At 38.3% G+C, this 18,806-nt stretch overlaps 1 protein-coding gene across 1 annotated transcript in view; it reads left to right on the forward strand.

Annotated features, from left to right (window-relative positions):
* The first annotated feature begins 373 nt into the window (after positions 1-373).
* LOC133526390 (frizzled-10-like) overlaps positions 374-18,806 on the forward strand; it is a 32,934-nt gene continuing 14,501 nt past the window's right edge. Inside the window, exon 1 of the mRNA XM_061863001.1 lies at positions 374-858. Within this exon, the coding sequence (XP_061718985.1) occupies positions 688-858 (171 nt within the window). The 5' untranslated portion in view covers positions 374-687. The remainder of the gene's footprint in view (positions 859-18,806) is intronic.

Consider the following 18,806-nt stretch of genomic DNA (forward strand, 5'->3'; position numbering starts at 1 on the left):
GCAGCGTCTTGAAATGTTTTTGAAGCTAAGTTATAAACATTATTCATGTGACATGTACAATTACATATCAAGTACTGAAATGAGTAAGAATATTATCTTATCAAGTATCTATCTACTCTACTGAAAGAAAGAAAAAGAACTATTAAGCGTAAACGTCTGGCTCACGATGATACTATAATACAGCAAAATTCATGTAATAAAAGGTTTAAACCTCTCAATTACCACACTTTTATTGCAGCAATTTCATAAAATAAAATTGAACCCCATGGGCAGATACACTTAATTCCATATTATCCTTCCATTCTACTCAAATCCTTAAGAGTGAAAGAGAAAGCGTAAATTACTACCACCGATTGCAGTGAGCCGTACACGAATTAGTTTTTTTTTCTTTTCTTAATGCCCTGTTCATGCGTTCACTTCAGACAGGCCTTTTATCGGAACATATGCATGTTTCTGAACGTAGCGGCAGACCGGTTTGGTTCCTTTGCCTTTGATTGAACGCCGCGGCGCCGAGTTCGAATTACGAATTTCAAATCAGTCCGGTGCAAGCCGTTGTGGAGTGCGCTTGTGCTTATGTGTAATAAAATAGAAGAAAATGTTTACGAGTGAAGTTTGAATATAAACAAAGTTTCAAACTGTTTTAATATGACAATTGTTGCTGTGTTGTGATATTTAGTCGTGTTGAACATGTCTCGGATTATTAGCGTGTTGTTTTTGGCCGCTCTGGTTGCGGGCCAGGAAGAGGAAGGTGGGAGATGCGAGAGGATCAAACTGCCGCTGTGTCAGGATCTGGGGTACAACTGGACAGCCATGCCCAACCTCATGGGTCATCGGGATCAGAAGGAAGCAGAGGAAGCGGTAAGGATTTACATAAAACTTTTTAATTAACAAATCGTGTTATTTTGAAAAATATTTGATGATTAATATTGTAATTCTTGAAATACCTAATCGTAATAGGTACTATATTTGGATAGTTTAGTGTGAAAAGCATATTATAGGGAGTAATTGTGTTGAAATTCTTTAGAAAACATGTATTATGGGCTTGTTTCACATTATAATTTTGTCAATTTGAGAATTGAACAAACATTCAATGCAATGCTATTTATAAGTTCTAGTAAACACAATAAAATGGTAGGTATGTCAATAAAGACATGCATAATTTTAATTCAAATTTGTGCGATGAAAAATGTCAACAACTGACGTTTCGATGACGTTTCGCCAGGTACAATCAAGCGCAAAAGTAGTTTATGTCAAACTTATAGATGAGGCAGGTACATGATTTGCATCAATTCTTTCCTATACTGGTCACACTACACTTCATACACCACCATATTAAAATATACTCGTTTTTATAAGTAGGGGTAACATGACAATCGATATTAAAAGTTTAGGGGAAAGCGTATTATGTTACTCTTGCCCTTTTAACGAGGGGGATTTGATTTATAGTTGATTATGGAATAGATTTTATGGTCTGTATGTAATGAATCCCTTGTGAACACATTATAAAAGTTAAAGGGAAATAGGGTATGCATGGAGCAAAAAAAACTGTAGAATAGTTATACTTTACTGTTTATCCGATGTAAGGTTTTTTTTATGGTAGCCTACTTATCAAACATGAACTGGTGATTATTTCAGTATAAAGTACCTTTTTGTCTTTCATAGTTCTCCTCCTATGTACTACTAAGAGGTAGGCATACTAGTAAGTATAAGTTTAACACTCATTTTACGTAGTTATTTTTATGAAATGAATGTTATTTTAATCATTTTATATAGTTATCGTGCGTCTCGCCCGCTCCAATACATGTATGGAAGTACGAGCGAAATGCACGATAACTGAATGACATCAGATGCCATCCTAATATCAGTGTACGTTCGAATTGGCCCGTGTGTAGGTAGCATTACAAACCAAAATACCGTAGAGTGATGTTTACCAAAACTAAACAATGATTAGATATTTTTATTAGCACGAGTATAGAGATAGCGTAACCGGGGGGAGTCTGTTGACTTTGGCTTCTGTTTCGCTGATCTGAACGTTGTTTTGTGATAGAGTGATGTAAGTCACCTGTCGTCACATAATATTATTGGATTTTAGCTGTGTTTATAATGAAATCCAATAAACAGTAACATTAAAAGTCTTGAAGTAAAACTATTCTTTCAAGGCCGTAGCTAGGGTAGAAGAGGGGGATTATGGAGCAATCTCATTGCCCTTCCTTAAGAAATACCATCGACTTACCTGTAATTACGGCTGCCCTTAAATCTAGCTACGACCCTGTATTCTTTAGTTGTTTTCTATTTTTTGCTTTAGGTAGAAATAAATTATTATATCAGTAAAGGTTAAAGGAAAATCTGCTTATTTATAAAATAAATAAAAATCATGAAAGCTTACCCGTTTGAAATGTAGATTAGAATCAACTCATTTTGTTTACCTAACTCTTGAGAGTTACCCGTAAAAGGCAAATAAAGTGACTTTAAAAAAATGTCCACGTGACAATAACCGAGGCACGGCGACGTGTGTGATAGCTGATAAGGTATCTCACATCAAACGCGCCGATCGAGGCCTTTTTGTACAGCTCATATTTGCTAAGCCACATGATCGAGATACCTAATGCCCATAAGCAACATTTTGAGGAACATCGAGAAAATGCTAGAGTAAATTACAGGATATTAACTTCTCCAATACCAACTTAAATACAACCCTGGAATTGTTGCACATATATTTATCCTTTGGTTTAGTAAGTATCTATAGATTCATAAATCCTTGAATATATTTATCTCATATCTGGAATGGCACGCGGTGGTAGCCGAGTGGATATGACGTCCGACTTTCAATCCGGAGGTCGTGGGTTCAAATCCTGGCTCGTACCAATGAGTTTTTCGGGACTTATGTACGAAATGTCATATGATATTTACCACTAGCTTTTCGGTGAAGGAAAACATCGTGAGGAAACCTGCATACATCTGCGAAGAAATTCAAAGGTGTATGTGAAGTCCCCAATCCGCATTGGGCTAGCGTGGGGACTATAGCCCGAGCCCTCTTGTACATGAGACGAGGCCTGTGCCCAGCAGTGGGACGTAAGTATAAAGGCTGAATTTTTTTATTATTATTATATATCTGGAATGGCCTGGCCGAAGTTCTTTCGCGATCAGGCAGAGCTTACATATCACACGTCAGACTTTGTTACCTTTTCACTCCCAATTTCTATTACTTACTTGATGCTTATAAAATTAGATATTTGCACAAATACACTGTTAAAAGCACCGATTAGTAAAGAAATAGATCAAAACATGATCAGCACTTACGGCCGCTTTCAGTCTGATTAATGGCTTCTGTAACAAGCAAAATCCATTAAAACGCTCATGTTGCAAATTCATTTGGATTATTCTGAGCTGCATTAAATCAATAAACACGCGGACGCTTTGATACAACTATCGCGATAGCGGTATCTTTACAGCCCAATAACGTGGAGCAGGCATTTATTTTTATTTATATCCCTTATCGAATCGCGGCTATCTTGCCTTAAGTGCCGATGTGTATCGGTTAATGCCGCTCTATCGTCGGCATCGCTTTTACGCGTATCTCCGATTACTTCGCTTATATGAATTTCGCTGTACATGTAAACATCGATTCGTTCCACGGTGACGTTTGTTTATACGTTTCTAATTACTAATGAAGTTATTTGTAATCGCCATCTGATTATGTTTGACGACTATTGTGATAGTCTCCGTCTACTTTTGAAAAACGGGGTCATATTTTTACAGTAAAACTTAATCTGACTCACGTTTTTAAATCATATTTTCATCTTCAAACACGACGTAGAACAGTAAAAATACATCTTGATCGTGTTAGTTCAAAGTAGTCTGAATTACAATCTACTTTGGGTTCAATGTTGTAGAATTAGAGAAGAATAAAAGTAGTACAGAGTCCTTCAAACTGGTCTTATCGGGCGTAGCATCGGGTCCATTTGTTCTAGTGGGATGGTCCATTCACGAAAAGTTCCATCTGATTTTGCTGCATCGTCACTGCGCGGGCGTTCACCTCTAGATTGGGCAATCGAACCCAATTCATGGACAGATAAATTTTCTGTATCGCTTAATGGTATTTCTTAATTAAAGTCTCGCATGGACACCGCTCTTTTACTTGACATTTAAAAGTACATTCCCTTTTTTATAGCTTTTAGACTTTCATTGCGATTACACTTGATTTAATTTGGTTTTATTACTCAGGCTATAAATTTAACTTTACTGTTCAGAATAACTTAACGGGTTCAATGATTTTAGGAAACTCTGATATTTAATTAGGTACTTATTAAAGATACTTAGTGTAAGTAGGCACTTAAATATTTACGACCATATGCAAAATTGACTTAACTTTCCGGATATTGCGAGACATATGATCTAAATCCAGAGCAAATACGATGCAAAGCCAACAAAGGCCGGCTTTTAGCTCCTCTTAGAGGTGGCGGCAAGTGCCAGGACACCCACACCTGAGCGCCATTAGCACCACTCTACCAATTGGCCAACAGAACTCGGCTGTTTAAGAATAACCCAGCGCTAAAATGTCAGAATGTGAGTTATTTAGTTATAAAAACCGGTCAAATAAGGCCTATCTTTCCGTTCCCTAAGGCGATTGCACCAAGTGTGAAGTCGGCTTTAAAGAAGGAATTCCTCGACAATACCTTGAATTTTACCTCATTCCCCGCAGTTGCAGCAATTATCCTTGACCTTTGTTGAATGTTTAAAAAAAGTATTCTAGACTTATCACGTCCGTCGTAAACTTGGGCATAAAATAATAAACTCCAACGCAACGAGATAAGACTTGATAACCCATTTCCCCAATTGTCGGCGTCTTTGAGCATTGTGTCAAAATTGCCCGGCTTTTTTGGGCCCGGGTACATCTGAGGTGTTATTGAGAAGTCCGTATTCTTTGAAGCACCCTATCATTAGCGCAGGTATGGGGATTATACGGCGGCCATAATAGGGCCCGGTGTTTCGGATGAAAGTTTTTAGCTTTGTTAAGTCATGCTTGAAGTCATCGTGGAGGGTAATCTCTGTCCTATTGTTGAGTTGCAGCAGCTTTACGGTAATTTTCATCACGGAAATGTTGATTTGTTCCGAGGGCCTGCGCGTTGTATTGAACGATGTTGGTGAACTAAATGAAATTGTCATGGCATTGTCAATTCGATACGCGTAAGTTCTTCTGTGGATCCTAGTTTACTGATACGTCACTTTAAAAAAAACATTCAAATCATTAATACATTACTAGGTATACTTTGATTTCTTCTGCCATAATTTTATTACTCAAAAACTTTCATAATTCTAGATTTACGATGAACCGTCGATATAAATTTATAGCTACATCTTTGAATAACTTAGCACTTGGAATAAAAAATCGTTCGACTTTGTGCGACCGCCTACCTGGGGTAATTAGGAGGGGCAATTTGTGAGTTCCGCCGGCCGAGCCCGCGGCGCAAGCGCCATCTTTCAACTCGACTTTTAAAGTTTAATTATCTTATGCCGTAGGATGCGGTCGGCAGGTATCGCGGCATGAAAAAGCGTCTTTCTTCTTTATGACAAGTCACGCCTAAATTATAGGTGTTTAATAGTACTCATTACACGTTATTTTAGTGCATATCATATGGCCTTAGGGAGAAAATGTCAAGGTGACCAAAATAATATGCTTATGAGGAAAGTCTTTTTCAAAAAAGCTTATTTCTCTATGAAAAGTTCTTTTTAAAAGACATTCCTCTTATTACCTATGTAAATTTTAACTTTAGCTCGCGACAGTACCAGCTGCCTATAAAGTACTTTACAGTTCATACATCAGCCTTGACAAGAGCTTTTTTTCAATTAATTACAAATAATTACGACGCCAATTAAACAAAGAAACAATACAAGTTTTTACTATGTACGTATAGTTATGTATCTCATTCGGACGCCGCAGTATGCGAGACGTTCTCTAATTGCATTGTAATTGCGCCGTTAACTGCCACAATTAGATGCCATAAAGTGGGGGGAGTGCAGCGGGGAGGGGGTGGCGGCAAGATCAAAGCGGTGCGATTACCGCACGATGCGCTTGCGCTTGTGCGGTCGCAGTGGCCGTTTTGCGAACAGTACGTGTGTGCAAAAATGCGTGGTATTTTACGTTACACTACATCACTGGTTTTAAACTTGTGTGTATGTATGCTACTTGAATTTTGAAGTTTATTTAGCCTTTTTCAATTTACGCTATTCTACAGTAGTAGGACTACAAAAATAAGTTACAGTGCGGTCATAGTAAAGTAAACCAATGTCCAGTTAAATGAATATTTAGGTACACAAATTACACAGTCAATTGGCCCGAACTCAAGTAAAAGTTTTAAAAGAAACATCAAACAACAGCCTTTTAAAATTACTTGAGACAATAAGCATAGGCCTGTTGAACCCCCACATATTAGGAGTTGTTTTCATATTTTCTGTAATTTCAGTCCACTATGAAACCTTTCTGCCCTTTTTAACGATAAAAAAACACCTAAAGTTCAGATTCTTCAGACCGTCTTTTTTCTCTACCCAAAGCTGTTTTTGTCTAGCCAACAGCCACGTGTGGAAGGACAATTGTATTTACTTCGTTGGCTCAGCGACCTGAAATGAGACTTGGTCTCCGACACAAGGCAGCACCATTTTTCTCGGTCCTGTGCGATTGTTGACTCGAAGTTCGCGCAGATCCGCCTCCACCGTGTCGCTCCATCAATACCTAGGGCGTCCGATAGGACAATTGTAATCATCTAAAATCTGTGTACTGTGACCACATTTTGTTTTATTGCCATGCGCGTACATCGACCCGATGCATCGATGCGATCGCGATCTACCAACTTATCTGCATCTACCAGATAACGTTATAATACATTCACATAAATATCATTTTCGCTTGATCCATGTGTCTATTTCAAGTGGTTCACATTCCCTAATGACATGTGACTTACAGTAATTTAGACTTAAATGAATCGTATTAAGATTTAAATCGCATTGATATGAATGGAGTATGGTACTTAAACTTAGCATTTGCATTTTTAATTGTGAATCGGCTAATCGAGCGAATATTAATTGTGTTTTGTTTTAATCGATTGCGGTATGATATTTGGTGATCGGTTTTTGTATTTATGATGTCAATGAGTTCCTTAATAATAATGATTAATGATGTTTCGAAGACTAGATTTAATGAGACATATGTTAATATCATAGTTGTACTTATGTACGCGGACGTACATAATACTTAAGCTTCGATTTGTTTTAAGAACAACTCATGGCAATTATAAAATGTATCATAGGACTCATATATAAATATTATAGAACACTTATTACACAAATTGACTAAGTCCCACAGTAAGCTCAATAAGGCACTTAGACAACGATATATATAATATATAAATATTTATAAATACTCAAATACATATAAAACAACCATGACTCAGGAACAAATATTCATGCTCATCACACGAATAAATGCCCTTACCAGGATTTGAACCCGGGACCATCAGCCTCATAGGCAGGGTCACTACCCACTAGGCAAGAGTCGAAAATACCGTTGGAGAACTCTCAAATATGATTCTAAAAAGTTGACATTGATACTTATAATACTTTCCCGAAACATTGAATAGCTTTGGAAACTTTAAGTACTTAGTTTTATAGATATCATAGGTGTGTAACAAATGTACCGGTAAGCTAGACCAGTCAACGAACAAAGAACATGAATAGAATAGACATTTATTCAGACACCATTACCTGATCCTTGTCCGTTCTCCGGCAAAATCGAACACATCTCCACTGGCCTCATTCCCCGTTCTGCCTCTATTATATAAACGAAATGGCATGGTCATCCCGTCCTAAGAATTCTGGCCTGTTATCCCTTATTCCTATCGCTTACAGAGCTTTCGCCTCACGCTTTAATGTAACTAGATCCGTAACTTGGGATAATAATATGTATCTTGCTTGGCCGAATTGTAATTTAACAATTTTTACAGTACATATGGAGCTATTTTAGTAGCAACGCATTTCCAACCCCTCTGGTGTTGCAGGTGGCCATGGGCAATGGCACGGTAATGGCTTACCATCAGGCGATTCGTCTGGTCGTTTGCCTCTTACTCCTATATCATAAAAAAGTGAGCTTTTACGCTATAGCCTTGATGTGTTGTGGGTGACAGCGAGTTTTCTTTTATGTATTGTCCATCTAGTAGTGTGATCTATGGATTTATCGGAGGACAGTCCTCATATACTGGTCTGGTACCCTTATATCATCTACTTACCCGCGTTAAGGGATCGGAATACCCTTGTACAATAATCTAACTCCAAAGTGACACATCTCACTCATTGATACTTTACGACTTTGAACCATATCTGTTTAATTACTAAGTTCAAATTTAATTGCAGTAGTTTTCCAAGTTGAGCTTCAATGTCTGAAGGGTGGGAGGTGAGGAATGCAGCCCAATTAGACGGGTTCGATTCCTGATCCGACACGCACGGCGGTAAATCATTTTATAGCCCAAATGTGGAATTACGAAAACTCAAGTTATGCTGTAACTGTTATGAGATTAAGAAGCATTAAAAGTAACTAAATTTTTATGAAGATTACGTATAGCTTTAATAATACTTCGTTCGGTTCGTAGTTTCACCCACCTAAGCTTGAATTTAAGATATCATGACGAAAGCTTTACAATTTTTGGAATACCAAGATTGTTTCCTGCAATTTTCTATAACTTCTGATATGTATCTCTGCAACCTGAAGCGAAAGGTAGTTTCACTAAAAGAACATTTTGCCTGCGATTTGGGAAGTACCTAGTAAATAGGTACCTACCTACTTACCTAGATATGTAGAAACTATGTTCTTAGGCTAAAAATGGAGACTGTCTATAGAATAAATCATTTATGTACATCCATTTTTAATTTTTTTTACAAATATATTCATTCATTCATTCATTTTCTAGGCCTTCCGCCTTTCCCCAAATTCGAGTCCTTACAATTATCATAAAATCTATAAAAGTGTGGTTTACGTGGGAATAATGGGAAAGATGAACCAAAATTAAACAAAAGATCTCTAGAAATTAGACATCCTTCATTTAAAGACGCTTATTATTCAAGTCTACAGAAACTTTACAAGTTTCTTCACAAACATGTGACAAACACCACACATTTAAAGTTCCGTTTGACAGGTGAACGTCCATTTAACGTGGTTTCTCAAAATTTCGCGGCCGCCGGCGAACTCCTTTTACGGGTATAGTGAAACTAGTTCCAACCTAGATGCACTGAGTGCTAAAGAACAGACATTAGAGATGTTACGGGCTCTCAACGTTCGCGGCTAACGGGTTGGCTCTTTAGATCAAGGCGTCCATTCAGCCGCAGGTAGTATTCGATTCAATTTAAGTCGGACTGCGATTCCATTTGACATTCGGCCAATTTAGATGTTTAGACACTGGATGATTAGATCTCTCTTGGCAAGACTATTCCTGATATTCCTCAAGGAAGGTATTCGCGGTCTTTCAACCTCTCCAGAATTCTAGCCGATATTTCTATCTTTATGGGCGTTGGCAAGACTATTCCTGATATTCTTCAAGGTTCTCCTCAGACCTAATTTCATCCTCTCCAGAATTCTAGCCGATATTTCTACCTTTATGGGCGTTATAATTATGTCAATGTCACAAATTCGACCGTCGGCAGATGCCAAGATTTATGCTGAAGATGATATTCGTAAAGCATAATTCCTCATAAAAACTTTGTCATATAGGAAACTTTAGCTGGTGAAACCACCTCCTGTCACAAAATATATGATATCTTATCCCAGGCTGTCATTGAGACTTCGTGGATTGGATACGGCCACAGGGTTGTTAGCCATCACAAAAACTTCACCGTGACAAATCGGTGTTGCCATTATGTTGGTAATACTTGGTAATATCCAGCCCTATCTTTTGTAGATCTCCCGAACCGGTCGCGGCAGAGAGCGAACCTAATTGATAATAATCGGACTCTCGTGACCGATCTCTGATAGAAGCTCACAACCAACTTATTACTTCTTCGGAAACAGCTTCTGCGTGGTCGACTTAAAGTTGTTTTTCGATTGTTTTACGCAAGTTTATCTGTGTAGAATGATGGGATTCGGAGTTAAAAGCGAAGATAATCTTGCAGTTTTTAAGAGTATTAACCTCTTGGTAGTAGAGGCGGTTTTCCTTTGAAATGTATACAGTTTATGTTGGTGTAATGATGCGATTGGACGCAGCGGCGCGGCAAAGGAAGTGGGACTGATTGTACCGCATTTAATTTATAATAATAATCGAGGAGCATTAATACCTGAGCACGGAAACGCTTTGAAGGGTTTCGTAAGACTATCTGGCTGCAGTGGCGGATTAACCGAACAGCAGAAAAAGCATATGCTAAGGGCCCCGCGCCTAGGGGGGGCCCCGCGCTCCGACCCTGACCATGCGATTTCGGCACACGGAACCGGCCAAGTTCAAGTAGAACTCGCACTCCACGGATCCTGTACTACCACATTTTATTTACAATGTATTTTTTTAGTATGTCAGTAACAATCAATCGATCAATTCCTGTCTGTTTTTATTTATGACGATACCAAATTTAAAGAATTTTTAGGCTTACGCAAAGACCAAGAACAGAGTTTATTAGCATTAAACCGTAGGTGTAGTGTCTCAAAACTTTTATGCATGGCTAAGCTGCAGGAAACAGAGCTCGGAAACGAACAAAAGAAGATACTGTGTTTAAAAAGATATTAGTGAAAAGCAGGGAAGGATGATTTATTTATTAATTATTATTTCAAATAACAAATTGCACCTTACAGCTAATGCCTAATATGATCAACTTTGAGCCCGTACTTAGTAGGCCAAAGGACGCGCTCCTCTACGGCATGCCGGGCGCCCAAAATATGCAGAGTTGCTGCAAAGCCCTGATACATATGATCTAGTTGTCAAAATGTTATAAAAAGAAAACAGCGGGGCCCCTATGCAGGGCTTTGCATTCGCATAGGCCGGATGTAAAGTCCTACATAGGGCCCGATACCCAAAGCATACCAGCAAGTCGCACTTTCGAGCAAGAAGTAAGGCCGAGCATCAGGCGAGCCGAGACCACATGGTTCAATTCCAAACTCTGTTCTCCTACAATTCAGTCAATTTCAGCCTTTGCATGGTGGCGCGCCGCGATAGAACGCTCTGGGCCTCCGCCCTTATACGGAGCTCGGCCTACGGCCTCGTTCACACTATGGCATTGGTTTCATTCTAGGCTCTGCTTTCCTGCAGCTTGGCCTTCAGCTTCGCACGGGAAGACTACGAAATCGGGTGGTCCGGATATTCAGCTAGTGGGGCTCAGCCTTTGGGCTTGTTTTTTGACTCACTTAGCCATTAGTTCCCACTTCTTAGGTCCGACTCACTTTTCACCTATTTTTACAAGCTTTTATTAAACTGATGTTGTTGAACAGTATCCCTACATACTTTTATTTAACTTGCAATACTTGTAAGTTGTTTTCAAAATCTGCAAACCATCTGCAAACTATTTTTTTTACCATTTGTCAAAATTTGCCAAAATCGACCACATCTGATCATGAACACCGAAGGTAAGGAGGAAACCTATATAGAAGAAAGGAACTGTGATAAAATAACACAACTTCATCAAAATTAGGCTCTTTTAAAATGGCTAAATAAAAAAAAATATAATCAAATAAATCGGAATTTCTTAAAATAAATAAATAAGGAAAATAATTCGGATTTTAAATGACGTCATATTCCTGTCATCCACATAGACGTGCCCCGCTCTTCTTCCTAATCGCTTATAGTACAAATCTGCCACTTTTTGGCAATGTAGTAGTTATGTCTACTAATTAATGTGTATAGACAGAGTACTATACTAGTAAAAGGGTGCACCCCACACTTGTAAGTACTATAGGCGATTGGGAGGAGGAGTGGGGCGCATCTTCGTAGATGACACGAACTACAGACAAAAAAAAACATCTCTTGTGTAGAGGCTCCGTTGGTTTTTTTTTTATATTTATTATTATTACTATTCAGTCAAAAAAGGCCAAACGGGGTCTATTAGTAAGTATTTTTTACATTACATTACAAGCATAAGGGAGTATCCTTTGCAGCGCTTTGTACGTCTTTTTAGTAAGAAGAGAAGATTTTTGCAACAACCCAAAAGCGACTAAACCGATCATTTTCGGTATAGTTTTTATTAAAAGTATTTATTTATTAAGCTTTTGTTTGACGATTTTTTTCATATTTTTAGGGTCCATGGTTCACATTTTTTGTTTAAATAATAACTTTATAAAAAAAAGGTTTTTGGTGACCGTTATTCGTTTTGAAAGACCTTATCCAACCATACGCCACACTATCATCAAAGCAAAAAAAAAAAATCAAATTAAACGCATTTTGTATGGGAGTAGGGTACACACAATTTTTTTTATAGTTTTTATTTTACTCGTTCTGTCGCAATGCATGATTTATGTATCCATGCCAAATGACAGCTATCTAGCACTTAATATAACGGAGCAAACCCTCTGACAGACGGGCATGGCGAAACTACTTATATAAGAGTTTCTAGGACTACGAAACCCTAAAAAATACACTGCATAACATGTTAAAAATTAATCGAGAACGAGTCGAAAAAAATGAAGACATCGTAAAAATTTCGTGATGGTACTGAACCCTAGGGGTGCGAGTCCGACTCGCACTTAATCTGTTTTTTCAAACCTGCTGGGCTAAGATGGTCGGCTCTTTATCATTTGTCACCATACCTGTCACGTTCTAACAAATATGTAAGCGCGAAAGTGACGGACATAGTGACAAGTGATAAAAATGGAACCATGATACCGCCGCAGGGGGCCCCGCGACCTATTGTGCTAAGGGCCCCGCGCCTTCTTAATCCGCCCCTGTCTGGCTGTAATTAGATATGGACGTATAAAGAAATTGTATAGTACTATGATATTGGTGACATAGCAGTATCATACCAATATCATTGGCTAAATAGGTACAATGGCCTTCATCGCTCGATAGTTTGATTGATGCTGTGTAAGTTGACGACGAGAACGAAAAGTGTTTTTTCTAGTAGGTACTACAACTTAATATAATTTGCAAATATGTTAGTCGTTTGTTAGAGATTTCTTAGAGATACCTAAGTTTAATGCTCCCATATTACCTACGTGCCCAGTAGTAGGTAGGCGTTACGTAACTAATAGGTTTCTAGATTAAAATCTACATCTGAGTGCGTCCCTTTTTTAAGTATTTATTTAAAATGGAATAAACAAGAAAGTAAACCAGATCTGCACTTCTTCTACATTGATGGATATCTCCATTCGCCAGTAGGAACATTTCAGACATACAACGTCCGATTGACAATTAAACTGCCCAATTCGCCGCCCAGACTCTTGATTAGTGATCTATAAACGCAATCGTAAACTCGCGCACGCACGCACGAAAATAGCTTAACTTTACAAAACATGTAACTAAATTCGATCTTTAACTGATAGGTATACGGTTTAAAATAGAAGTTGATATCTGACAGGTTGATTTGTTTTGAAAAATGTGGGCTGTTCGCCGGCAATCGGTGTTGGCGTAAATCAGTTGAGGGAAATGACGCAGCTGGTGTTGCGCAAGCGGCGAAAGAGGAATATGTGTAGCATAGTAGATTAATACGATAGAACGATTTTGTAAGTTGCCATACAAATTTTGCTGACAGCACGGTATTCGATAAAACCCCGTATACGATATACAGGAAAAATTTAGCCTGTGCTCAGTAACGCAAAAACCGCTGAATACCTATGGATTTGTATGAACTTTTGATAGCGTAACGTTGCCGGATGATAACCTACACATGATATTTATAAAGGAAACTCGTAGGCAGAGAAGAAAGTATCCCGTAATGATATCTCTCAAGGAACCATTTTAGATAACTAAGTGGTAAAATATTCCCTTCATCACCATCTTTACATGGTTTCATGGTGGCTCGGAATTTCTTGTGGTTGTTATGAGCTCTAGCAACGTACAGACGATTAGTACACTTCTGATGTCAGTGCTAAAAAGGTCCGTAAATGGGCACTAGTTGTCATTAGCCTCGTTGCCAATCCTACAAAGTGCCTTTAGGATTCATCTGATACATTACCCACAAGACCACTTGTGAGAAGTCTGTAGTGTAATGGCACCAGCCACTAGTAACTACGTTAATGCATTATTTATTTATGAAAATCTTGCTGTTTTACTACTGTGGGTTTTCAGAAACGATGCCGCAAGTTTTTAGGTTTTAAGTTTTTCCGTTATTTATAGGTCGATAAGAATTAATTCACAGGAACCAAAACACTATAATTTTACCTTAAAGGAATGTTGCTAGGGTCCGGCTAAGCGTGAGGGAGTGTCATTATTTTATTAATGTCATATTTTCACAGAAATTTGACATTAATGATGACATGCCACACTTTGTCATTGTAACAAATTGCCATCATAAGTAAACCTTTACTAGAATCCGTCTAAGCACCGACTTGACAAGCAATAATGTGTAAGCGCCAGCATAAATGTTGAATTCCTGAAAATAATGTGAAAATATTCAGTTTCACACTGGAAAAACTGCAAAGTTGTCTTTTTTTATACTACGTCGGTGATAAACAAGCATGCCCGCCTGGTGGTAAGCAGTCTCCGTAGCCTATGTACGCCTGCAACTCCAGAAGAGTTATATTTATATGCGCGTTGCCGACCCTAACACTCTGCACTTGCAGTTAAGCATGGTCTTAGAGTATGTCCATGATTTTTTTATGATAGAGGAGGCAAACGAGCAGATGGATCACCTGATGGTAAGCGATTACCGCCGCCCATGGACACCTGAAACACCAGAGGGGTTGCAAGTGCGTTGCCGGCTTCTAAGATGGGAGTACGCTCTTACGCCATGTTTGTATATATTGGCCCTTTTCTCACTCCGCCGCTGTTACGGTTCTTGTTATTAATGACAGTTCTTCAGTACATAAAGTCCACTCGAGTGTGGGACCGGGCGGAAGGCCCTTCTTATCGCCGCTGATAAGCCCGGGAATGTTAAGTGTGCGCACCGAATTAAATGCTAATTAAACAGGACGCAGGCTGCATTAACAGTTTATACCAAATGAGTTTATGCTTTTAAAAATACACATTTTGACAGAAATGTGTTTTTACATCGAAACATTTCCGTTTTATCATTAAACTTGTAAGTTGAATTCATGATTTGATAGTAAGGAATGAAAGAATGGAAATCACTATATTCACTACAACATAGAACAGTCTCGTTTCGTTAAACATAAATCTTAACTATGTACTTCAAAATAGCCAGTCTATTTTACAAAATTTTGGAGCGCGTATAATAAATATACATCACATTTATAACGAAAATAGAAAAATAAACAAGATTTACTATATACAATACTGTTTATCTTAAAATTAGGTGATAAATCTTAAAAGTTATGTGAGGGACAAGCCAAGAACCTCAGCAAATATCACCAAGGGGGAGGAGGGGGTCAAAAAGTAGCCGAAATAACTTCGTGTAATTTGTGCACAAGCCCTAAGCACATAAGTCCATGGTGATTATGTCCTTCGGATATGAGGTTTTGACATGGATGATGAGGATTTATCTAAAGAACATTATTTGTGTATTCCTGATGATTAGAAGATGTTGTCCCTTAACCTGTCAACTCAGTGAATTGAGCGAATCCTTACAGCGCGGCTTACGTGGGCGATGACTCGCGAATGCGACGCGGCGCGGCGCCCGGTGGCTCAACGGCATTCGGAGATCGGCCACGTAGGACACTTCCACAGGTATCAAAGGATTGAATTCACCCGCGCCGCGCCGCTTCGCGTTTGCGAGTTATTCGCTCAGGTAAGACACTGCCTTACCCGTACCCCTAAGTTCCATTCTTCTGATACAAAAAAAATCTTACTATAATTTTCCATGACACCGCACTACTTTTTGTAACTACAACATTGCCTTAGTACCATAAACTACAGACTAAGTTTTATAGCTCATACATAGTTTCCATATGAATACAACCTTCAACAAACGCGCCGCCTCGCAGACGCACGTACGCATTTAAACGGAATTTTCCGTTCAAAAAGTCACATGCGTCTTCTGATTACACTCACTTATGCCCTTTAAAGAATAATTGCTATTAATTCGCCGCGTGCGCACATAAATAACCATTAAAAACTGTTTATACCTGACGCGGGACAGCCGCCTCGTTCAGTTGTCAATTACTCGCGCCATTGCCTTTCGAGGCATGAGTTTACTTCGATTGCAAGTTTAACTTTACATTTTGACGACTGTCAGCATTACTTTAAAATGGGCAAAAATATTGGATGATTTTGGGGTCGTGATCCCGAAAGTCAAAAATGAGTTAAGATGGTCATAATAAACAAATTTCCCCGTGGGACTAACCACAAAATCGCGAAATTAAATCTAATTTATTCCCTTGAGGTTCCGAAGTAAACAAAATGTATGGCCCCAGGAGTATATTTTTTCACGATTTTCATATCGGTTGGGGAACCTTGTTCAGTATGACCATCTCAATACACTTTTGACATTGGGGGTCACGGCCCCGAAATCACCCAGTTTTAACTTTTAAAAAACTAGGTGACAAAGGTCAGCCAGCCAGAAGTGAGTCTAAGAGCTAGAGCCACTTATATGGATGAATTCTTTTATTGCTGCTGAAAATGTGCCATGAATGCAATGGCTCTAGCTCTAGACTTCTCGTATTTTTAGAGTAGTTACATTTGCCTCATCCATAGTTACAATTGTCTTTGCTGATCTAATGACTTATTTTCCATCGCGAGGTTGGAAATTGCCGCTCTTTTTATGTAGGTACAATTGCCGCTCTTCAAGTCTACAGAATAGTAATAGCAATAACACTGCCAGCATTGAAATATATCTAAAGCTGGGCCTTACGGGCAATACTAGTAAGAATGGGGCCATTACAGCGGTGTCACGCACACGAATTCGAGCCAATTGTGGAGTCTGAACACAAGTGAACTCACCATCCTTAGTGCCTGTAAGGCCCGTCCTTAAATATATGTCAATGACTACAAGGGTGGCATGTGCTTACATAATTTAGTTGTAACAACTCCATGCACCGTGTTTCGCATCGATCGCAATAAACGATTCTAATTGTTATCTAAATTAAATTCTATGAATATGAGTGGCTCTTTCAGACTCCATTAACTCATAAACCATAACGCGCTCGCGTAGAATGTAAACAAAAATATTTTTCTCAAATCCCATTAAATCTATCACACGAATTGTTTCGCCAACATGCCCGCCCGACGTCGAGGCATATTCACATTTTAATAATATCATACCAACATTAAACCAATCAAAGAGCGCAAGCAACGAACGTTTAGACTGATATCGTATTTTTAAGATCAGTACCCCTAGTGTAAATTTGATCGACATCATAACGTGACGAACGCGTTTGCGTTAAGTCTCATTTTGTATAGGATTTTGAGTTTCCAAAACGTCCCGCTTGGCGCGCTCTTTCTAAATCCAATACAAAATGAGACTAAACGCAAACGCGTACGTCACGTTTGGAAATCGAATTTAGTTACACTAGGTGTACAGAATCTGTCTTACGTGGGCAGTGTATAAAGCGAATCGGTGTTTTTTCTTTATTTATTCTGGTCGGAACTGGATGACAGTTAAATGGATGTGTAGCGATATGTTGCAGTCGGATTTAAGTTCGTTCTTGAATATTGGCCTTGTACCATCAAACATTGGGGCGTCAGGGGCCGCGGCCGAGGTCTTACCACGATAGATAAATAGGTACAACTATTTATCGGACACTACTTGCTTTCTCTTTGTCGTTTACTTCTCAGACTTCTATCTGTCTGGTTTTGTATTTAAATAACAATTGTATATAGCAGATTGGTAGTAGATTGCGAATTCAAACTATCATGTTATATAGTGTCTGAGATATAAATTAAATTAAATAAACATTTATTTCAGAATTAAATTTCCATATTATATTATATTATATTAGTAACTTATTACCTAATATACTAAACCTATATTAATAACTATTTTATTTTATAATGTAGTACACTAGGTTGATTATGATAGATATATATAATAAAAAAAAAACATAATTTAGATGCATCATGGCGGAACGCATGATGCATTTGAAAAGCCCAATTACTCGACAGTACAGTACAGTATACAACATAAAACCCCTTTTTCATTTTAGTGCTCTCGAGGTATAGTTGGACATAAAACTGCACGTTTATGCCTCCCATCTACTTAAAAAACCAACGTGACAAACAAACATATTATATTATTTTGTATTCTTCACACACTCTTGCCGTATCTAATATTCAAAGGTAAATTTGCCTAAGCTATGTCAACACACCAAATTGCGCGAACATGACTGTTTGCCGACCTTAACTTGTTTGATGGCTCTCACATATTGACAGACTTCGCAAGAGTTAAGTAAATATTGTCGTATTAACTCCTCATGGTTATTTTAATCGTATTTGAAGTCTATTTGTTAGATTGGGAAGTGTAGTGGAAAATAACACGATTATATTTAGGTTAAACCATATAATACCTAGTCTTGCCATTAATTCTGCAACAACGTTAATTTTACATAATATCAAGACGTTAAAATGCATTTTCAGATATACAGATATTTTTCAGAGCATCTTGGACGCTCCGATGTACCTAATGGCGGCCGTGCACAATTCTAACTATGCACCTATGTGTGTAATTTGTCTAATTGTAAGTGCAAGTTTTTTACATAAGAAATAAGTCTGTACTTATTTCTTATGTGAAAAACTCTGTAA

Source organism: Cydia pomonella, chromosome 16, assembly GCF_033807575.1.
Source record: "Cydia pomonella isolate Wapato2018A chromosome 16, ilCydPomo1, whole genome shotgun sequence".
NCBI classification, from domain to species: Eukaryota; Metazoa; Arthropoda; class Insecta; order Lepidoptera; family Tortricidae; genus Cydia; species Cydia pomonella.